The sequence below is a fragment of the Notechis scutatus genome, chromosome Z, assembly GCF_049901735.1.
Source record: "Notechis scutatus isolate UNSWTSFEM ecotype Mainland chromosome Z, rNotScu1.2, whole genome shotgun sequence".
Taxonomy (NCBI): Eukaryota; Metazoa; Chordata; class Lepidosauria; order Squamata; family Elapidae; genus Notechis; species Notechis scutatus.
This window is the reverse complement of record NC_142025.1, coordinates 56985888-57009703: the sequence shown is the minus strand read 5'-3', so window position 1 is coordinate 57009703 and position 23816 is coordinate 56985888. Positions and strand designations below refer to the sequence as shown.

General features: G+C 42.0%; 1 protein-coding gene across 2 annotated transcripts in view; it reads right to left on the bottom strand.

Moving 5' to 3' along the window:
• Positions 1-23816, bottom strand: part of TMEM108 (transmembrane protein 108) — a 192892-nt gene that overhangs the window by 102482 nt on the left and 66594 nt on the right. For both annotated transcript variants that reach the window (XM_087945258.1, XM_087945259.1), the window contains exon 2: positions 23130-23215. In XM_087945258.1, the coding sequence (XP_087801384.1) occupies positions 23130-23169 (40 nt within the window). In that variant the 5' untranslated portion in view covers positions 23170-23215. The remainder of the gene's footprint in view (positions 1-23129; positions 23216-23816) is intronic.

The following is a 23816-nucleotide window of genomic DNA, read 5'->3' as shown; positions in this document are numbered from 1 at the left end:
TTTCAACGGTGCATGCAGATATGCCGTCTCTACATCCAAATGATTTACAATGTATTTCTCCTTAGCTGCTCGCACTAATGCTGCCCTTAATGTAGTAGCCTTCAGACTAGGTGCAAACACCTCATCATAGTCATTTGCTGTCTGATTGAACCCTTGTGCTACTAACCTGGCTTTATGGGTAACAGTCCCATAAAGCTTATATATCCATTTACATCTTATGGCATGTTTACCAGATGGTAACTGAACATGTTCATATACCTCCAATTTTTTTAATGATTCCAGTTCCTTATCCATTGCTTCCTGCCAAGCAGCCTGGTCCTTAGCAGGATACATTTTCAGTTCACTATAGTTACTTGGAATTATATTCACTTGGCATACAACACTAGCCTGATATCTATCAGGTGGTCATGTTACTCGGGTTGACCGTCTTTGTAATACAGGGCTAACTGGTGGACTCACTTGTGCCACCTGCTCCTGTTCTTCTACCTCTTCCTGTGCCTGTTCTCCTACTTCTTCCTGTTCTTTGTCTTTAATGGCTACTGGTAGTTTACTTATTTCATCTTTAGGGACTATTTGGGTGTCAATAATAATATCATTGTTGGATTCCTGTTCCAGTTCATGCCACCCAACGTGCTCAAGAAATTTTGCACTAGCGCTACAATAAACATGAGCTGTGCCTGGATCCCAAAATCTAAACGATCTATAGTTGGCCTCGTAACCTACGAAAAATAATTTCCTAGCTCTATGTTGCCCTTTCAGTCTCACTTGTGAGGTAATATGCACCCATGCTGGAGCTCCAAATGTGTGTAGGTAACTTAAATTTGGTTTTCTGCCATGCCAACGAGTGAATGTCAATTCTCCAGTTGTTGTGTTAACTATATTGTTTAACACATGGTTGCTACACATTATGGCTTCACCCCACAGTGTTTCAGGCAAACCTGAATCAGATAACATAGTGCGAGCCATGGCTTGTAATATTTGCCCTCTTCGTTCTACAAACAAGTTATGTTGTGGTCTGTAAGGTGCAGAATGCTTATGCTTAACACCAGCCAATTTCAACATTGTTTGGAATCTCTTGTTAACAAACTCGGTCCCATTATCAGTAACTAAAGTAATTACTTTACTCTTCATTTTTCTCTCTGCAAACCTTAGCCAGTTAAAGAAATGTTGGGATGTTTCTGTTTTGTTTTTCATAAGATAGCAGAAACCATATTGTGAGTAATGGTCCATAATACTCAAAATATAGCAGGTACCCCCTAAACTAGGTTTCTTAGGACCAATTATGTCAGCAAACACAACCTCTAAAGGTTCTTTGATCTTAAACCCATTTAGTCTGTTTGCTGGAGTAACCTTGCTCTTCTTTTGGCTACAAGCATTACAGTTTAAATACTTGCTACAGGGTTTCAATTTTACTGATCATCATGTATCACATATAAATCATTCTCTAAAGTAGCAGTAATACTTTTACCCTCTTTCTCTATTATACAGTTATCTCCCCTAAAGATTACTACATAACCAAGATTAATTAAAGCCCTTACTGATAACAAATTAAATTTCAGTTTAGGTACATATAATATAGTTAAATGTTCGTTTATACAAGAACAATATGAAGTACCTTTACCAGATGTGTTCATCTTCCATCCATTTGCCAATGATACATGTTGCTTACTCGTAGACATCTTTACAAACCTTTTTCTATCTTTAATAATGAATTGTGATGCTCCACTATCAACAACCCACAAATCAAGGTTTACAATTGAATTGCTAGACATAGCTAAACTAACATTCTTCTTAGCCTTCTGGTGTTTACCAGTATTCTGTTGTTTTCCTTTTTTACAGAATCTAGCTATATGTTCCCTAGCCCCACAAGAAAAACATTTCCTAACAGTATAGGCAGTTGAACACAAATCCTCTTCTTGTGGTTGTTCCTTTCTCAGTTGGTCTCTATCCAGCCGTCTTCTTGCTTCTTCTAACAATCTTCCAGTTATGTCAGTCAATGTCAGTTTATCTCTGGGCAGGACTTCCAGTGAAGATATGTAATCATCATAACTTTCATCCAATGAGGAAAGAATGATGTAAACTTGATGCAGCTCTGAAAATATCAGTTCCTTTTCATGTAGCTCTTGAAAAGTTCTTTTCATGAAGTTCAAATGAGCTAACATATCTCCTCCTTTCAGACGTGCTCTAAACAGTTTACGTGTAAGATGTATGTGTGCACCTACACTGTCACTTAACATAAATCCTCTTCAAATTCTCCCAACACCTAGCAGCAGACTCTTCTCCACGAATATGGACTAGCTGCTGGTCACTCAGTGTTAGTCCAATTATACAAAGAGCTCGTTCGTTGTTCTGTTTAAAGTCAGCAAGTTTCTTGGCATCGTCCTCATTTTCTGGATCCCAAGCATTTACATCCGGTGGGTCTTGAACTACATTCCATAAACCTTCTCTACGCAGAAGTAGACTGCACTTCATAGACCAGGAAACATAGTTTGTTCCATCCAACTGGGTTATTAGTGATAGACTTGTTGAAGTGTCTTGTGCCATCTTTACCAGGATAGTAACCTACAATTAAACAGTAAACAGCTGTCTGTATACAGTACTGTGTATTCACACCAACTCTCAGTTATCTGAGCCTGGTATGGCCTGGGCCCATAACCAGTGTTGAGGTAATTCCCCGTTAGGAGAATAAGCACATACAGGGGGACGTATTGAGAGTGGTAAAGAATAATACACACACAGCACACAGATACACTGTACAGTAAATGTAGGTTTTTACTTCCCATAAACATTTAAACAAAGTTCAAGATAAGCAGTCCAAGTCATTCACCGGTAAAGCAGTCAGTGTTCAGTTCAGGGATAATCCAAATATCAAAGTCCAGTATCAAAAAACAGTTTAGTAACAGACTTACATCAACGATCAATAACAGTCATTTAGGAGGAATGGCAACTCTCTCCAACAGAAGGAAACACTGACTGAGAACTCTCTCCAACAGAAGGAAACACTCACTGAGACTAACTTCTGAGACTAAACAAACCCAGGTTTCTGGCTCCATCTTATGGCCATTTGCGGAACCACACCCAATTACAGTTTTAGCATGCTCTTAAAGTCATAGTATTAAAATGTCTATCCTGGTTTATATATTTGCAACCCAAATAACTGTTAGGTGACTTACATTCCTAACAAGAGCTATTCAGCCATCTTTGTATCAGCAAATGCTTGATAAAGCAAATTGTGGGAAGTTCCTTGGAATAAGATTCAGCAGTAAAATTCAATCTCCAGATTTTAAATGGCTTAATTTGGCTGCTAAGTTTGACAGAATTGGTGTTTCTTAGACATACTGCCAGGTGCAGATAATAAAGAATTTTTATTGCAATCTAGAATGATACTGTGCAGAGAGGTTACAATAATTGCCTTTTGCCACTGTTAACAGTACAGTTTTCCTATTATAACCACAGTAAATCCATTGCTGCTTCTTCCCTAAGCTAAATGATTTCAGACTGTTAACATATCTGATAATTCTGCCCTAAGAAACATTGCTCTTACCCCATTGGCATGAAACTGGCAGTTCCCTGAGCCTTGCCTTTTCTGCTTCTACATCAGGGGTGGGCAAACTACGGCCCACGGGCCACATCCGGCCCGTTGGTCATTTTAATACGGCCCGCCTCTGAAAAAACAATATTCCCCTCTGAAAAAAAAATCAGGGTCAGCCAAAAGAGACCCCGCGCCGTGCGCCAAAAAATCACACACACAACACGGAGCTGGGCAGCCACTTCCCTGGTGGCGGGGCCGATGTCGCCGCCCGGGGAACGCCCACTGCTTTCCTCGCCAGGGCCGGGCAGTGGTGTGTTGCCCTGCGCCGCGTGGCCCCCGCCGGCAGCGCGTGCTCGGCTGGTCTCCTCCTCCTTGGCCATACAGAACGAAAAGGCAGAGAAGGAGGAGACCAGCCGGCTGGTTGGGGAAGCTTTCTGCGCCGAAAGAGGCAGCTACTAATCTCCAGCTTTGCTCCGCTTCTCAATGGTCCGCACCACCCTGTTCTATGCGCCGGCTGCTCGGACTTGCTGGGCCTGACACATAGAACAGGGCGGTGCCGGATGCTGGAGAAGCAGATGAGCCGGAGATCATTAGCCGCCTCTTTCGCAGCACAAGAAGCCTCCCAACTGGCCAGCTGCTCTCCTCTTTCTCTGCCTGTTTGTTCTGTATGGTCGAGGAGGAGGAGACCAGCCGGCTGGTTGGGGGAAGCTTTCATGCGCCCGAAAGAGGCAGCTACTAATCTCCGGCTTTGCTCCGCTTCTCCAATGGTCCGGCACCACCCTATTCTATGTGCCAGCTGCTCGGACTTGCTGGGCCTGACACATAGAACAGAGCATGCTGCAGGCATCTCGCGACAAGCCCCAGGACATGTGGTCACCTGCTGGCTGGCCAGGCCAGGCCGGGCTGGAAGAGGCACGTTCTCCAGGAGAAGGAAGAAAGCGTGCTCCGGGAGGGCGGGTGCCGGGCAGGTGGGCAGATGTTCCGGGACCACTTAAAGGTCGACTTTAAGAGTGCCCCATGGAAGAAGCTGAGCAAACATAGTGGCGGCAGGGGTGATGGGGCATATGTGTCCCTCCACAAGGAGTATGAAGGGAGGCAGACACCGCACCTCTCTCAGGAAAAAAGTAGGTGCCAAAGCCCTGGCTGTCACCTGGGAGGGGACCGTGGAGGGACCCATCACATGCCCTGTTGCCCCCGCCGCCTACTTTTGTTCTCGTTCTTGGCTTCTTCCATGGGGGCGCTCTTAAAGTCAATCTTTAAGAGCTGGAAGACGTTTTGTTAGGATCGCCACCAACTCATCGTTGGGAGAGGTGTAGCCCCTGAATACACGAGAAGTCTTGGGCAAAGTTCTCTGACTTTTAAAACGCATCCGTGCAGTGTTTGCCTCCCTTCATGCTCCTTGTGCATGCCGGGAGCACCTAACTGGAGCAAAAGAGAGCGAAGTTGACTGCTATGAAATGAGCACCTTGGCTTCCCCTCTTGCTCCTCACAGTTGCCCTGAGCTGGTGCGGTTCTTTGCCTTGGGCAGCCAGACGCCCAGCAGCAGCGCCCGCAGCAGCAACAGGCAGTTCCGCCCGGGCTACGCTCAGGTGTCCGGCTGGGGCTGTCAGGAGTTGCTACCGCCGGCACAGCTCCGCGGCTCCAGTCCGCGTTGCCTTGGGAAGGGAAAGGCAAAACCAGGAGCCGCTGAGCCTGAGCCTCCCGGTGCTGCTGCTGCCATTGCAAAGCGCCGCCGCGGCTCTTCCTTTTTGCCTTTCCCTTCCCGAGGCAACGCAGGACTGGAGCCGTGTGTGGAGCTGCGCCGGTGGTAGCAACTCCTGACTCAGGGGGCCTCCGAGGGGAGGGGAAGGAGGAGAAGAAGGGGGGAAGGGGGGGCGATTCCCAAAAAATCTTGTGCTGACCCGGCCCATCTGTCAAATTTTAAAAGTCAATGTGGCCCCTGAGCCAAAAAGTTTGCCCACCCCTGTTCTACATCAACAGAGTATTACCTCCTGAGACTGCAGCAACAAAATAAAATTGGAGCATTGCCTTTCTAAGAAGTGATTGAACATCCTGCTTTTTTATAGATGACTACAGCTGAGATCTGAGGACATGATGCTTATTTAACAGGCATAAATACAATTAAATTTTCTTTGTACAGCTTTGCTTCAAACTGCTCATCTGTTGTTGTTTTTCAGATTACATAAAGCATGCTGCCAGGTATAATTATTACTGCTGAGCAGATTAAAGGATCCAAAAAACCAGGACTCTTCGCAGAATCTTTGCAGACAACATTTCCCAATAGGTTAACAAGATCTGTATCTTGTAATAAAACATTCTGGGTTTTTGTTTGAAAATCAAGATATGGAGGATCAGATTAGACTTAAATGCAAATAATATGTTTTTCAAATGCAAATCAGTTGGGAGGGAAAAGTAATTGGACATAGAAAATGTAGAGATATGAAATATTTTTAGAGTGATAATTTAACCTCCCACCACCACCACCACTCTGGTCAAGAAGAAAATTATTCTAAAGCAGGGCACAGCTGTCCATTGCCTATTTGTAATCAGTGAAAAGGAGAGAGTTTATTACATCTCCATACCTATTGTTATCCTATTATCCCATTGCTGTGTTGGAATCAGGAAACCGAAATCCTAAACAAAGAAAAATAGGAGGAAAGAGAGTGTGTGATACCTTTAACCCCTTTGTGATAGAATATAAATCAAGTTTCAAAAGCCAATCCCTTCTTCCTTGTTTCATGTAGATGCAGTTCTCATTAAGACACATTTATTATGTAATATCATAATTTGCTCCTCTTTTGTCAATATAGAAGAGATAATGTTCATTTTATAATAATAGCAATAACACTTAGACTTATATAGCACTTCACGGTCCTTTACAGCCCTCTCTAAATGATTTACAGAGTCAGCATATTGCCCTCAACTGCCGAACTGCTGGCACAACCTGAGTCTCAATTTTTTATCTTATATAGAACTTCATAAACCTACAAAACGGGTGGGATTCTACTGGTTTGGCCTGGTTCGGGCGAACTGGTAGCTCTGAAGATCAAGGTATTTCATTCCCCCCACCCATCAACTGTTTTCCAAAGATCAGCTGTGCAGCGTGATTTAGATTAGCTAGAAAGCAGGAAATCTAAATCACACAGCACAGCTGATACCCCCTCACTGTTGTGCTGCTTCACCCAGGAGGCTTCCCTGAGGCCCAGGAGGCAAAAAACAGGGTGGGGGGAGTTGTGTCCCCCTGCACCCAATTTTTGCTCCCAGGAGGCTTCCTGAAGCCCAGTAGGCAAAAAAAACAACAACTCATGCCCATCCAGTCACATGACCACCTGGCCATGACCACAGAACCCGTAGTTTAAAATTTTGCATCCCACCCCTGTACAAAACTATATCATAAATAAGGCATATGCAACTGAAAACAGCAGCTAATTAGAGTACTGTAGAGAAAAAAGTATTTTAAAACAAGGCAGAGCTGGCAAAACATCAGAAATGCAACATCTCTAAAAAGGGAACAAAGTAATGTAGTCTTTCTTGGAATGGTATTCTGTAGCTGCTATTGAAAAAAGTGATTTCGAGATCTGCAAGTTTTGCAGAACAAAATAATTGGCATAGGTTGCATGTTGATAATCCAACATCAAATTGAAGACAGCTAATCAGAATGTAAGGTCCCAAAATGTACTTGTATGTAGAAGACGCTTGGAAAAGATATCAGCTTTTATTTGTACAAAGAAGAGCAGGTAGACATTCCACAACATACAGACAAAGAGCATGCAGTGAAAGGCCACACCTTGGGGGAAGGTATGGCATCCTTTTATACCTTCAGAGACATAAGTTTAGTACCCAGTTCTGGCCCTCTGGCCCAAGCCTTCCTTGTAGCCCTGCACTGGCTGTGCAGCAAGGAACAGGGGGAGCTGGGTGCTTAGCAACTCAGGTGTTTGCCCGGTATAACCCTGCTAAGTATGACATATTCCGTTCCAGACATTGAGTTATACAAAAAAACAAGATAACAGACATTAGATCACTGGTAGAAGCAAATGGCAGAGGCAATTCTAATTCTTACAGGAGCAAAGCAATTCTTACAGAAGCGAAATAGCAAGTTATTATTATGTCCCTTCACTCTTCTATTCTACTATTATGTCCCTTCAAGAACAATGTTGATGAAATATAAAAGTGAAAATGGCTACCCTGAGGGGTTCATCCTAGTTTGCAGATGCCACAGTGACGAAGGAAAGACAAATTTAAAATATATCTTTATTAATCAAAGTTAAACATTATTGGATTATCAGGTATATATTTCCAATTTCCTGTTCCACCAATCACTTATTAAAGATTTAATACATAGAATTAGTAGAGGTTTTTGGACCAAATCACTGGCATGCAATGTTTGGGAGCGGGAGAGGAGGAAGGGGAGACATCTTCAAGGTGACACATTTTTGTTTAGTAAAAAAAAATGAACAATGAAAAAGAGCAGCAGGCATTGTGCCCATCACTGTTACCTTGAAGCCTTGAAACAAAAGCTGTATTGTTAGAAAAGCCAAGTGAATAGATCTAACCGGGGGTGGGATTATACCAGTTCCATCCGGTTCTATAGAACCGGTTGTTATGAGTCTGCGCAGTTCGGAGAACCGGTAAATCGTGCCACTGACTGGCCCCGCTCCTTCCTGGCCCACCCACTCGCCCTGCTCAGTCATTCCTCATCTTGCCGGCCATTGCTAACCTTTCTTAGCCCGCCATTGTTGCCTGCCTTCCCCCACTGACCTGATCTCCCTGGGTGAGTAAGCCTACAAGCAAGCCCTGCCCTGGTCAAGTTGACTCCCAGGCCAGCCTAGGCTGCTGTGCTGTCTCTTCATCCACCCCTCCCCAGGCTTACCTGGCTTACTTCACCGTGACCTAGCTAGCTAGCTGCCCCACCCCCTGCCAGGGAGAAGCTGTGTGTCTGTGTCCGGGCTGGCTGGGAAGGAAGGAAAGGTCTCGGGAGGAGGGAGCGAACTCCCCTTCCCACCCCCGCCAGGGAAAAGCTGTGTGGCTGTGTCTGGGCTGGCTGGGAAAGAGGGAAAGGTCTCCTCAGGAGGAGGGAGTGATCTCTCCCCTTTCCCCCGGCCAGGGAGAAGCAGTGCGGCTGTGTCCGGGCTGGCTGGGAAGGAAGGAAAGGTCTCGGGAGGAAGGAGTGATCCTCCCTTTCCCCCCGGGAGAAGCTGTGTGGCTGTGTCCAGGCCTGGCTGGGAAGGAGGGAAAGGTCTCCTTGGGAGGAGGGAATGATCTCCTTCTTCCCCTGGAGCTGCCATGGCTAGATTCAGCCAACAAAACTCCCCACTGCCGGGAAGTTCCGGGACTCTCGGAAAGAGCCTTCCCATCGGCGAGAGAGGCTCTGCAGCCCCTCTCGCTGATGAAAACAACTGGAGAATGCCACAACCACCACCCCTCCCCAGGTATGGAGAACTCCAGATCGGGACTCAGCACACAGGGCATTGCTGGAGCTGAGGGGGGTGGCCTTCCCCTCTGCCACCAGCTGCGGGAGGAGGAAGGTTGGGCAAGGTAAAGCCAAACTGCTGCCCAGGCAAGAGCTGCCAGTGGGGATGGGCGAGGCTGCAGGGCAAACCTGGCTGGAAGTTGTTTGTAAATCTTCACAAAGGAGGGAGGGGAGTAAGCTCCACAGCTGTCCAGGATGATTTTATAACAAGAGAAGACCTGGTTATGTTTTTATTAGACAGACTTTCCTAACAAGACTGATTTTTTGCTTATATCACTGTTGGTCTCATCGAGCAACTCATCTGCCTTTTTGGTGCTATGCAGTTAATCATGCATTGCTTAAATAGTTTGTTAGGTCCCCATCTTTTCTGAGAGCAAGATAATTATATTTATGAATTGCTAATATCACCCTCCTAAGTAATTCCCTTTGGAGCACTTTCCATTTTGACAACTTAGGAAAGAAGTATTGTCTTTTGGGTTTACCTGAATTAAATGCAGGTGTAGGCATCAGGGGAGGGTTAATTTGAAAAGAGCAGTAAAAGAGAAGTATGTAACAGAAAGGAAAGGAAAACACTGAGAAGTGTTGAGGAGCTGAGGAGTGTGAGTGTGAGTCAAGGAATTCCAGACCAGAAAGATTGTTTTGTATTCCAATTAAATTAGATTCTTTGTGAAGGATCTGTGAAAATTTTTGAATATTGCAATAAGGCCAAAGAAAAATATATATAAAGTAGAAAGATTTAATTAAAGGAGAAGAGAAAGAATGGTAAGACATCCACTAACTGCTTTGAAAATACCTTTCAAATGTGTTTTCAATTGTAGGATTGGAAATCTTTGCTTGACTGTATGCTTTAATATTCAAAAACAATAATCTTTATCAGTATAAGCAGAGATGTATTCTTCAAGCTTTCATGCATTTTGCAAAAATCATTGTAGTAAAATGAATACCACTGTGAAACAATTTAAATATTTAATAGAGAGTAAAGTAAGATTTTACACAGGCAAGAAAAATGTATAAAATAGGTGGTGCCTGTGAGATGGAAACTTATCAAAACAGATCCAACCTAGAAATAAGAAGAAATTTCCTGACAGTGAGAACAATTAATCAGAGAAGTGGGATGCCTTCAGAAATTGTGGGTATGCCATCACTGGAGGTTTTTAAGAAGAAATTTGTCCATAATAGGGTTTCATGCTTCATCCCTGGACTAGAAAACCACCAAGGTCTCTTCCAACTCTGTTATTCTTTATAAATCTCTCCACTCAGTCTTTCCAAGAGAATGGTGATAAACAATATTTGGAAATGTCCATCAGGTCTTCTGATAGCAAAATCTCATCTTATTGGCTAGTATCAAGGGGAAGATGACTTTGAAAAAGCTTCCTCTCTCACCATAACATGAAAGTTGAAGTGAGGACTGGCTGGGAGGGGAAGGGTGAGAAGCCAGGTGAGGCGCCCCTCCATGTGAGTGACATCGAGTTGGCCATGACCACCAAGCCATGACCACCATGACATGACCACCAAGCCATGCCCACAAATTAGGCCACGTCCACAGAATCAGTTGTTAAGAAATTTGAATCCCACCCCGGATCTAACCATGTATATTTGTTGCCCATGATTAATTCCTATGATTTGATTGCAAATAGTTGATTGCAATTATGGGACAGGAAATAGTTGATTGCAATTATGACAAGACTGTATTGACATATATAGCAAAGGGCATCACAATAGTAAAATGAAGCTCCATGAATAATAACTGCTCAAACAGGTATCAGTCATACTGCTGTAAGGATATGTGAACCCACTTTATTTCTACAACTTCTCTTTTAGATGCTAAACTCAGTAATTCAGGTATATCAAGGCCGTGTCTGAATTGCTTTCACTTCCTCCAAGAAAGGGAAGAACTTGTAGAACGGAAGGTCAGAGGAGACCTGCACACTCTGCATTGTACCTTAGTTTCTTTGCCTCAAGAATGGCTTTTCTTTTACCGCCAATTAGCTTTGATTTTGCTGAAGCAGCAGCTGCTTCTGTCAGAAAGATGCAGTGCTGTGTATTGTCTGTGAATTTATAAAGTGGCACTTTACAAAAGTCTGACATTGTCATATGCATTTTAGTTCAACCAATGTCACCATTCTTTTAGCAGAGCAGAATGGCAATGGTTGCCATTTTAATTGGAGAGGACCTGGAATTGGGCAGATAGAAACTGTTGCCAGAGATTGCAGGTACACAACAGCATGTGAAATTGATTGTCAATCAGTATTGCTACCTAAGTGGACAGTTTGATTTTATAGAAGTGTGATTGACTTGGAGTTACATTGTGTTGTTTAAGTGTTCCCTTTATTTTTTTGAGCAGTGTACTATGCCACAATATATGTAATTTATCTTTTTCCTTCTCTCATGTTAAAAGTTGCTTTATGACATATAATCAGTCAATCAGTGTAAACACCTTTTTCTTGTGTATCATTGATTTGTAGCTATTCTAACAGCCATTTATAGTTGTTGATAATGAAGATATCCTTACTTTAAATCAGTACATATTATACATAGCTATATTTTTTCTTCAGTTATCTAAGACCACTTTGACAGTTGTGATTATTATGATTATTATAATGTTGAAAATACATTCTATCATGAATCAACCAATCTCTTACGCTGTTTCAGTATCTTATTTTTTAATTTTCCATTCCTGCTTCTTTGTCTTCTCCAGTGTTGCCTGTTATCCCCACTTTTATTTTCACTTTTATTTCTCTTTCCTCAATTTGCTTTAATAGTGGTCCTATGACAAAATAAAATGAAGCCCTTCTAAAAATCACCTAATCTTTTTTTTAATAAGTTTTTTTATTTTTATCTTTTAAAAAACATCTTTTTTGGTGAACAATGTGGTTCCAGGTTTTAACATTTCAATACAAACATGACTTTAGTTACATATTTATCTTTTATATGCTATTTCATATCATATTCTCAAATATTCTTATATTTAAAATTCTTATTTCTTATTCTATATTATTATACTTTTATACTTTTGTCTGTCACATTTGCAATTTATCACATATTTCTATTTCATTCAGTAAATTCCATCATAGTTCTAATAATTCCAAAAGTTTTCCCTTTTAATTACCAATTTGAGTATGCCACCTCTTTATCTTATACATCACTCAGTTTACTCCCCTTTAATTCATAGTAAAAATTTACCATAGTCTAATCACTTTTTAATTATCACATTCTAGCTTAATAACAATAATCTAACTATTACATACCACATATGCATATATTTATTTTAAGCCAGATTCTGCATGGTATTTTTTCCCTCAATTACATTCTAAATCATTTATTATTTCAAATATATTAATCTAATCAATTAATTGTAGAAACTAATATTAATCTTTTTACTACAATCCTCATAATTCATTTTAACTATATTCTTCATTTTATTAAATATAATTAGTATTCTTATCATAACTTCCCATTTTCACATTTATTCCAGTTATATCTATACGTGATTTGACAATAATCCTTAGAAAATTTCAAATAGAAAGTAAATATCAGTTCCAATCTTTTACTTTTAATATCTATATTCTTATATATCACAACACATTACCTTGCAGAATCCCCTTTCCTATCCTTTATCTACCCATTATCTCTAAATCTCCTAACTGTGTAATTTTTTTTTCATTTTTATTTGCTTTCTATATTCCTTTATTTTCTGGTCCTTTCTCTTAATCCCCCTTTTTTTCCTTTATTTTTTCCCCTCCATTTGTTGGTCCAGTTTTTATCCCCCTCCCTCTCTTGAGCTTTCTTCTGTAATTTCCTTTTCTGGTGTTTCCTTTTTTTTTGTTTGATTTTCCAACCAATTCTCTCTTTAATTATCCCCTCAAACCTCCAGATTTTAATTTCCATTCTTTCCCCCCCTCATTTTAGAATTCGTTGTTCCATATGTTCGTTAAGGCTGGCTTCTTCTTTGATCAACTCCTCCCCTTTTGGCTCTCTTTGTATGGAACAGCTGTCCTGCCCTACATAAGAGGCACTACAGACAAAATTAGTAAAATACTACACAGACACCACATCAAGACTGCCTTCAAAACAGACAGAAAAATAGCAGCCATCCTCAGAAACCCCAAAGATAAAATTGACCTGGAAAACCAAGGCATATACGAAGTCCCCTGTGCATCATGCCCGGCCACATACATTGGACAGACCAATAGAAGAATAAATACCCGCCTGGATGAACACAAAAATGCAGTCAAAAAGCTGGAACACACTTCCTCACTAGTCCAACACATGGAAGCCACAGGTCATAGCATCAACTTCAATGGCACCAAAACCCTAGCCACTATAGAAAACCCCAGCCACAGAATCATCAGAGAAGCCATAGAGCAGGGGTGTCAAACACAAGGCCCGCGGGCCAAATCTGGCCCGCCAGACCTCGTCTGATGGCCGCGGTGCCGCCGCCAGCCTTGCAGCCTCCCCCTTTTTTTCAATGAATTTACTCCGTGCCTGCACGGAGTAAATTCATTTTAAAAATGGCTCAAGTTAAAAAAAAAAAATTTACTTACCTTCCGGGACCTGGCCCGACTTCTTCCTGCCCCGCACTGCTCCCTGGGTGTCGGACGTGCGTCATCACGTGGCGTCCGCCCGACATCTCCAGGAATCAGAGGAGGCGTGGACGCCGAGGAGAGGAGCAAGAAGAAAGAAGTAAAAGAAAGAAAGAAGTAAAAGGTAAGTAAAGTAAATGGAGGGGGCAGATGGCTGGGCACTATAAAAGGGGGCAGATGGCTGGGCACTTTAAAAGGGGGCACATGGCTGGGCACTTTAAAAGGGGGCACATGGCTGGGCACTATAAAAGGGGCACATGGCTGGGCACTATAAAAGGGGGCACATGGCTGGGCACTTTAAAAGGGGGCACATGGCTGGGCACTATAAAAGGGGGCACATGGCTGGGCACTTTAAAAGGGGGCAGATGGCTGGGCACATATAAGGCAGGTGGAGCGGTAAATTTTGGATATACTGACCACTTCCATGTCACTTTACAGTGGTATAGGGACCATAAACTACAATCAAATACCCCAAAAATGTCCAAGAAAAGAAAAGTTGATGCAGAGGGAAGGCAATTTCAGGAGAGATGGGAAAGTGAATACATGTTTGTGATTAATGGAGACAAGCCGGTATGTCTTATTTGCTATGAGGCAGTGGCAGTGATGAAGGAATACAATTTACGCCGGCACTTTGAGACCAAACATGGAGCCAAATTTGCTAACTTTAGCCCCCAGGAAAAGCAACAAAAGGTCCAAGAATTAAAAGGTAGCCTGCATTCTCAACGGAATATTTTTCAAAAATGACAGCAAAAAATGATGCAGCAGTGAAAGCCAGCTATCTTGTGGCTGAAGAAAGCGCGAGCTTCAAAGTGCTTTTCAGAAGGTGCATTTGTAAAGAAGTGTATGCTGAAGGTATGTGAACAGGTGTGCCCTGAGCAGAGACAGGCTTTTAACAATGTCAGCTTGTCAAGAAACACCATCACAGACCGAGTCAGGGACCTAGCCTGTAATCTTAAAACAAAGTTGGCTGAAGAGACATGCAGTTATGTGGCATTTTCATTAGCTGTTCATGAAAGCACTGACAATACTGATACAGCTCATCTAGCTATTTTTGTAAGAGGTGTGAAGGAAGACTTGTCTGTCAGTGAGGAGCTCTTGGATGTGGTCGCCATGTATGGGACAACAACTGGGAGGGACATCTTCAATGCAGTGGAGGAATCCGTAAATAAAATGAAATTACCTTGGGAAAAGTTGGTGGGACTTACTACTGATGGCGCTCCAGCAATGTGTGGAGTGAGAAATGGCTTGGTTGGACTGTTAAAAGAGAAAATGGAAAAAAGTAATTGCCACACGCCGCTGATAACTTATCACTGCATTATCCACCAAGAAGCTCTGTGTGGCAAGGTTCTGCAACTGGATAACATAATGTCCAATGGATTGGGGCCAGTTGTAGGAGGTTTGGCTGTTGTTGGTGTGTTTGAGATATCCGTTATATCTGATATATTGTGTCTGTTCATATTGGTGGCTGTCAAATATAAAATAGGTCCTAAGGCAGAAGCAACCTCCATCGACCAACATGACTGAAGCAAAAACAACAGAGTTAATTACAGGTGGGAGGTAGTTGGAAGGTCTGTTCATCTTCTGGGTCTCTATTATGTCTCAGTGTGTTTTTGTGGATCAAGCCGGTGATTTTGCTTTTGTGGAAGCTGTTGGCTGTCAGTACTTTGGTCAGGGTGCATAGTTCAGTCTTAATGTGTGTCTTGTCTGCCAGGCGTTTGGTTCTAGTAATTAGTGTTTTAGCCCGGAGTTTATCTGTGCTGGGTGGTGGTGGGATTGGGCGTTGAGGTAGCGGTTGGTGTGTGTTTTCTTCTGGTATATGGTGTGTCCTAGTGTGCCATCTGTTTTTTTGTAGATTAGTACATCTAGGAATGGTAGTTGTTTGTTTGTTTCCATTTCCATGGTGAACTTGATTTTGGGGTGTGTGCTGTTTAGGTGTGTTAGGAAGTTGTTTAGGTTTTCTTTTCCATGGGGCCAAATCACGAATGTGTCATCGATGTATCTTAACCATAGTTTGGGTTTGTGGATGGCATTGGCCAGGGCTCTGGATTCGAATTCTTCCACAAACAGGTTTGCAATGACAGGTGACAGTGGTGATCCCATAGGGTCTCCTTCAATTTGTTTGTATCTTTGTCCTTTGTATATGAAATATGTGTTGGTTAAGCAGTGTTCTGTTAGTTCCATGAGGTGTTTAGCTGGTTGGTATTTATTTTTGATGATTTCCAGGGTCTCTTTTATCGCGACTTGAGTGAATAGTGAATAGTGTACAAAACTCATACCACTTCTTGGAATTGATCAAAGATCTACATGTGGAGCAGGAAGATCTGCTTGTAAGCTTCGGCGTGGTTTCACTATTCACTCAAGTCTGTTAGTCAGACTTTTACAGTTGTTTCAGTTTTAAATTTGGGGCTAGCCTACTGCTGTGCCAGAATGTTTTTTTCTTCATCCTGATTGGTTGGGAGTCTTGGTCTGTGTTTATTGGTCTTGGAGTTTGCTGTGTTCTGCTTGATTGGTGTTTCTAATATCTTCTGTCTGTTTTGTGGCTTTTTTTTTGTCTTGATTGGCTGGCAACATTGTATTCCTGTATTGAAGGCTTTTAGTGTAGCTTGGATCCGAGTAAATGGACGGCTATCATTTGTTAGGAAGCTAGGTTTCATCTGGGTGTCTGGTTGGGGTGTGTTTGAGCTGGAGGTATCAGGGGAGTCTGTTTGTGCCCAGGTGTTTGCCTGGTTTGTGGTGTGGAGATTTTTTTGTTTGAGAGTGCAGGCTTCTCCAATTATCTGGAAGCCTGCACTCTCAAACAAAAAATCTTTTACAGCTCTTTCTTTTGGGACGCTGCTTTTCGGGGTTAAAACCTTGGAGCTTCCTCCTCTGCTGAAAATCTCTGGAAATTACTCACTTTAAAAGTTCAGTCCAGTCTGTTGCAATTTGGGATTCTTTCCAAAATGTCACAGTCCGTTCTTTATAGTTCTTCCTTCCTCCTCAATTGTGACTAGTCACGGTTTTGAAATGACAAGGCAGGACACTCTCCATGCCAGGATTGAGGAAAATCCTTCAGTGTAGCGAGAGGCTGGCTCCCTTCCCACTGCACCCTTGGGGTCCCCTCTGCTTTGCATTGCTCTCCAAGCTTCCTGTGCCCTTGAGAGGTCCCGAGTCACAGAAAAATCAGAGTTAAAAGATGGAGCTAGTCCTCTTCACTCTGCAACACGAAGACGTCGTCACAGGAAGTCCGGTACCGTGGTTTTGAGATGATATCTGCCAATACCTTTAGAACTCTGGGACGTAATCCATCAGGTCCCAGTGATTTGTATTAATCAAGATCAGACAGGTGTTCTCTTACTAATTTTTTGCTTACTTTAACTTTTGTTTTTAGTTTGTCTTTTACAATTATATTTTTGGTAGGTTGGGCTATAGTTTCTTTTTGCGTGAAGACCGATGCAAAGAATGAGTTTGTCAGCCTTCAAGATCTTCTACTTCTGCTTTGCATCTTTCGGCTGCCATAAGTAACGGGGGGAGGAGGGGGGACAAGTATAGGAAACGAGCTGGAGGTGGTAAAACTTAGCATTGTATAAACTGAGGAGGGGGGAGAGTGCATTCTTGCTTAGGTTTCTATTTTTTGCTTAGCTTTCTTTTCTCTGCGCAGCTGCAAACCTTTATCAAAGTATGCCAAGGTCAACGGACAGAAACTTAATCACCACCTGAAGATGTCCACATGATGATATTCACAACTTTTAATTGGAAGAAACATTTGAACTATTGGGGGTGGGAACAATTCCATCACTTTGTATATGTGATTTACGCACCTAATTCCTCAGATTCAGAATTCTACTGTAGCTACCACTTCATTTCCAGTAAAAGATATCTTTTCTCTAACTAAAAGAGTCTAAGTATTTCTTTCTTGGATTTTGAATGGAGCACAGCCTGACATTATTCTGAATCTCACCTTATCAGCCCACCCAGAGAGATAGTACAATTTCTTCCAAGGGGGTCTGAACATCATGTCAACTCCAGCTAGCGACCAAGAGGACCTGGGCGCCATTGGAGGGCAAGATTCCTTGCTGCTAGAGGAAGCACGGGAAGCTGAATTGCTAGCAGAGCTCAATCTTGAAGAAAAAACAGCTGTGAAACCCAAATGGTCATTGGGAGTCGGCTGGAAGGATCCGGAGGAGCCCCCCCCCCCAGGAGTCACCACTACCCGCCGGCGTGGAAGAGAGGAGCCATGGCAAGAGAGGGAAAGGAAAGATTTTTTACTGAACCAAGCCAGGCACCTTATCAATGAGGCCCTTGGAGAACCTCACGTTGCACAAAGGTATGAGGGAGAGGGGGAGGGGGAGGCAGTCCCAGCCAGAAGAAGCCGAGCAGCCACCCCCATAAATCAACCTGGGCCAGCGCAACAGCCAGCAGCAGCCCTGGGGGCCCCAGCGGGAGTAATTCCTAGAAGACGTAGAGCTCCCAAGTTGCCTCCGTTGGAAGTAAAATATGGTGGGGACCCCAAAGAATTGGGATTTTTCCTAGCACAAGTTTGGAGCTATATGGAAGAATACGGAGGGGATTTTCCCTCAGAAGCAGCCAAAGTTAGATGTGTTACCAGGGCTCTGGAGGGACCAGCTGCAAAGTGGATGGTGACTTTGCATAATGATAATGCTCCCCAGCTGTTGAATTATGACCTGTTCATGACTGCGCTGCGAGCAAGGTTTGAGGACCCACTGGCGGAGCGGAGCGTAAGGCCAGGATTAGAATGAAGAACATAAATCAGGGGCGGAGATCAGTGGCCGACTACACCCAGGAATTTAGAGAGCTGGCATGTCATATCCGAGGCTGGTCCCAGGTAGCCCTGATAGAAGCGTTCAAAGATGGATTAAATGAAGATGTATACCAGAGCTGCATTGCCAGAAGAGACCCAAATGATTTGCAGATGTGGTACTTGCTGGCAGCAGAGGTGGAAATTGACCTAACTCATAACAGACATCGGGGGGGGTTCTGGTTGGAGCAAGCCCTCCCCACCACGTCCTCAAGAAGCCCTTAAACCTCAAAAGGGAGGGATGGCGGCAAGACCCAAGACTACCGCCTGCTTCCGATGTGGGAAGGAAGGTCACCGGGCGGCAGACTGCTGGGCCAAGTTGGAACCGAAGGGGGCGCCAAGAGGGAAAAAGCCTGAAAAACCCCCAGTGAAACCTCACAAGACGGCACTTAAGACGAGGGAGGTTGTAGAGGTCGCCCCTCCGAAAGGAGAGGAGCTGGGACCTCCGACCTCCTCTGAAGAGAGTGAATCCGATTCGGAAGACGACTCCCTGGTAAGTCCAAACAAGGGCCCCATGACCATTCCAGTGAAATTAAGGGTACCCACATCGGGGGCCGAAGGGGAAATGCTAGCCTTGCTAGACTCTGGGTGCACAAGGTGCGTAATCAACACGGGAGTAGTAGAGAAAATGGGCTTAAGACTAAAAACTTTTAAAACGCCCATAGCCTTCTGCCAATTGGACGGATCAGTGGCGGGGGGCAGCCCTGCACGCTTCATAACAGAACCCATAGAAATGACCATGGGAAGGCATAAAGAGACCCTGTGTTTTATTGTGGACCCTGGGATGGAACAACCGCTAATACTGGGATTACCCTGGCTCCGGAAGTGGAATCCCCATGTAAACTGGAGGAAGGGGTCATTGAGCATACGTACCAACCAGCGGCTGGAAGGGGAGGGGCGATCTCAGCCAAAGCTTCAGAATCCGGTTGAGTTAGCCTCCACAGGTACCGAAACCCTGAAGGGGGAGGAGAAAATTCTGGAGGAATATTGGGACTTAAAAGAAGTATTCAGTGAGAAGGCCTCGGATGAGCTTCCCCCTCATTGGTCAACAGATTGTAGTATTGAAATTTTACCCAGGGTGAAGCTCCCGAAACCAAAGTTATACTCAATGACACCACGGGAATTAGAAGAGCTGCGGTCGTTCATCGATAAAAATTTGGAACGTGGTTTCATCCAACCCGCTAGACCCCGGGTAGCGGCCCCAGTATTTTTCCGTGAAAAGAAAGATGGCTCCATGCGCTTGGTGGTTGACTATAGAAACCTGAACGCTATTTCCGTGGAAAACGTGTACCCCCTCCCCCTGATGGGACATGCTGGCCCACCTGGCCAAGGGAAAAATTTTTACGAAGCTAGACTTGAGAGAAGCATACTACCGAGTTCGAATTAAGGAAGGAGATGAATGGATAACACAACTCCAGCTTAATTGGCCAGTCACTCGTAAAGCATTAGATGATGCACATCAAGCTCATAAAAAGTTTGCAGACAAAAAGAGAACTCCACAGAAACCATATCAAGTGGGCGACAAAGTTTTCTTGTCCACCAGATATCTACAAACCACTCAAAAGTCGAAAAAACTTGGTCCTAAGTATGTTGGTCCTTTCACGATTGAACGGATTGTAAACCCTGTGGCGGTCCAGCTGAAATTACCAAAAACTCTTCGACGAATTCACCCAATCTTCCATGTTAGTTTGTTAAAACCTGAACATACTTCTAATCTGAGATCAACCCAGACTGATCCTCCTATACCATTGCTGATTGAGGGTGAACAACATTTTGAAGTTAAAGAAATTTTGGACTCTCGCAAATGGAGGGGTCGGCTCCAATATTTGGTTGCTTGGAAACACTTCACTTCTTCCCAAGCTGAGTGGGTCAACGAAAAAGATGTTAGAGCCCCTAAACTGATCAAAGCTTTTCGTACCAAGTATCCTGATAAACCCTAGAAATGTGTCCGTTTTAAGTACCTGATTATTAATTAGAATCTTCTGTATTTCTTTCTCTTATAGGACTAACGTCTTTTTTCTAGGAGGGCTGAATGTCAGCCTTCAAGATCTTCTACTTCTGCTTTGCATCTTTCGGCTGCCATAAGTAACGGGGGGAGGAGGGGGGACAAGTATGGGAAGCGAGCTGGAGGTGGTAAAACTTAGCATTATATAAACTGAGGAGGGGGGAGAGTGCATTCTTGCTTAGGTTTCTATTTCTTGCTTAGCTTTCTTTTCTCTGCGCAGCTGCAAACCTTTATCAAAGTATGCCAAGGTCAACAGACAGAAACTTCATCACCACCTGAAGATGTCCACATGATGATATTCACAACTTTTAATTGGAAGAAACATTTGAACTATTGGGGGTGGGAACAATTCCATCACTTTGTATATGTGATTTACGCGCCTAATTCCTCAGATTCAGAATTCTACTGTAGCTACCACTTCATTTCCAGTATAAGATATCTTTTCTCTAACTAAAAGAGTCTAAGTATTTCTTTCTTGGATTTTGAGTGGAGCACATCCTGACAGAGTTAAGCACAGGGGTGGGCTTCAAATGTTTTAGCAAAACGTTCTCTGCCCTAATGACTGGCTATGTGGGCATGGCTGGGTGGTCATGAGACTGGATGGGTATGGCTAGGTGGTCATGTGACCGTGTAGGCGATGGAAAGAATGAATTAAGCAGCTCTGCTTTCTCTCTGCTCCCTGTTACTTCCTTCTGTCTTCTATCTTTAGTGGACCAACTGTTTCCTTGATTTTTTTTTTTTGTTATTTATATGTTAGAATTTTTTTATTATGTTTGACTTTTGTTGCAAGTCTTTGTTCATTCTGAGCCTTTGTTTTCCTGACTTCATCTTTGCAGATTCTGGCTATCTGCTGATATTCTTTTCCCAAATTAGTAGTGTGTCTTCTCTGTGTGACTCACAGAATAGTATTATTAAAAAAGAACATTAAAAATTCCCCAAGAATAGAAATAGAATCTTATTCAGTGTGAATATGAGAAAAGCAATTTGAAAATACCTCGATAGGCACAAATTAACTAGCTGGGATGGAAAGGCGTTAAATACAAACAGGACTGTTTGAGATATATTTCACATAAACAAGTATCTACCATACATTCCTATGCATTTCCTGTCCCATACTAATATTTAATTATAAACTTATATACAAAAATATAGGATGGAAAACAGTAGTTTATTCCATTTTATCGATCAAATAAAGCAACAAATTTATCATTCAATTTATGCCAAAAATAATATTTTCAAAATCAATATTTTACCAATGTTTCCCTAGGGAACTATTTATTCATTTTTGATTCTAGCTACAAAGGAAGGCTCAACGGACATATCTCATTCTAATTGTAACAACAACACAAAATCTGATTGTTTCGGTTTCATAATCCAGACAGTAAAATGTAGCCCGCAATGGTAGAATTCAGTACCCATAATTCCGAGCTAGCAGTATCTTCACATTTGAGATTGCTATCTAATACATTGTCAGAATATAATTTTTGCAAAGACATACCATGTTTTCTTTAGACTGCAAACCTGTAAAAACAATTTCTAACTTCTGTAATATAATGCCATAAATATGCCATGAATATATTATTTACCTAAGAGCGCTTCTACTAGAAACATGAGAACCACATTGTAAACAATGAACACTAATGAAACTAGAGAAGAATTTACAAAATGTAATTGATTGAAATATACTATATTACTCAAGTTTTGCATGTAACGAATTTATGAGCAAATATATTATGTGAATTAAAAATAATCCTGAAAACATCTAACTTCTCTTTAATTTTACTTTAAGTGTTTTACAATAAAACAAATTACTTGTGAAATGACAGACGAGACAGAATATTAAAATCACAAATATTGCTGTTATGTCCATAGTGGAATATTATAATTCTGAGGGGTCCATAGTGCTCTCTGTGCTTGGTTGTTTTCTTGCAGGCATTTCATTACATCAAGGAACCCTCATTTCTATCCTTAGCTACAAATATTCTCCTTTACGGATCCTACAAATTCTTTCAGAAAAATCAGAATTCAGATCATGAATACAATTATTTTAATGCTGCCAATAAAACATGCAATAAAACAGAAATGCTGTGAAATGCATGCAGCTACTGCAACATGCAACGCAAGCCTATCCAATCCTCTATAATATCTAATGGAAGATACAAACGCACACACATACACATACATGTGCACATACAGATCCTACATTATTTCTTGCAATAAAGTATTTTTTTGTGTACGACTAGCTGCCTTTTGGTAGAGACATGGAGGCAGGCAGAATATCAGGGAATAAATTCTTTTATATTACATTTCCCAAAATAAAAGAATACAGAGATAAACAGAGTACTTGAGATAAGTAACAGAGATAAAGCCAAATACATTTTTGGACATAATTAAAATTAAAAAGTTCAACGATATTGAGATCAAACTGTCATTATCATTTAAAGCTGACCACATTCAGAATATGGAAATTCTGAATCAATGTATTTGGTTAACCAAATCAATGTATTTGGTTAACTAACAATTTCCAATTTTTTGCTCTGCTGCCAAATTGCAGACAGCCTGAGTTTTTAGCCAGTTCACTATGACTGTATATTTTTTATGGAAATAAACTCAACAGAAATAAAAGCTGAACATGAATATTAAAGAAATAAATTTAACAGCTATATACATATGAGTGCACATGTAGTGTTCTCCTCCAGTTAAGAGAATTATAAAATTAAATCTTTATAACTTTTACTTACTAAGCACTTGGCAACAGAGGGTCTGTAAACTTCTCTTCATGGTATCATCTGCTCTTGGTTGTCTTGCAATCTATTCATGTTTCTGTCTAACGGACAGAGAAAGATATGTATGATTAACTTAAAAACAATAATAAAAAAATCCGTGCCAGTTTATTCCTCTCTCAAACTCTGTATAGTGTGGGTCAGAAGAAAAACAACTAGGGAAATGCTAAAAGTAGAACTGCAAGTTCTTACACATTAGTAGCCAGAATGCCAGAGCAAGTTCTAAGAAAAATATGTAAATTCATTGGTGAATCCCAAGTAGGGGATATAGCAGACAAGACAATGATTCTGCTCCTTGACTGCTGTATTCTACAGTTCACTACAGTGAAATAAGTTTGTCTTATAGTACCAGATTGAATATCTGAAAAATGGGTCCATATATCTGCAGTCTTCTATATTATATTCATGCGTAAAATGGCATATTTTTTCTGTGCATGCATAACAACTTTTTTGATTTCATGGTCTGTATACATTATATCAGTAAATTCAATATTACTATTAAAATATGCAATCTTCATCTATTTTTGTTTCTTCCTAAATACCTTCAGAACATCAGAACTCATCCTTTGACTAAAGGCAAGATGAGGAGAAAGAGAAGTCTCTGAGATATAACAACAGGCCATAAGACCTCAAATTATGACCACA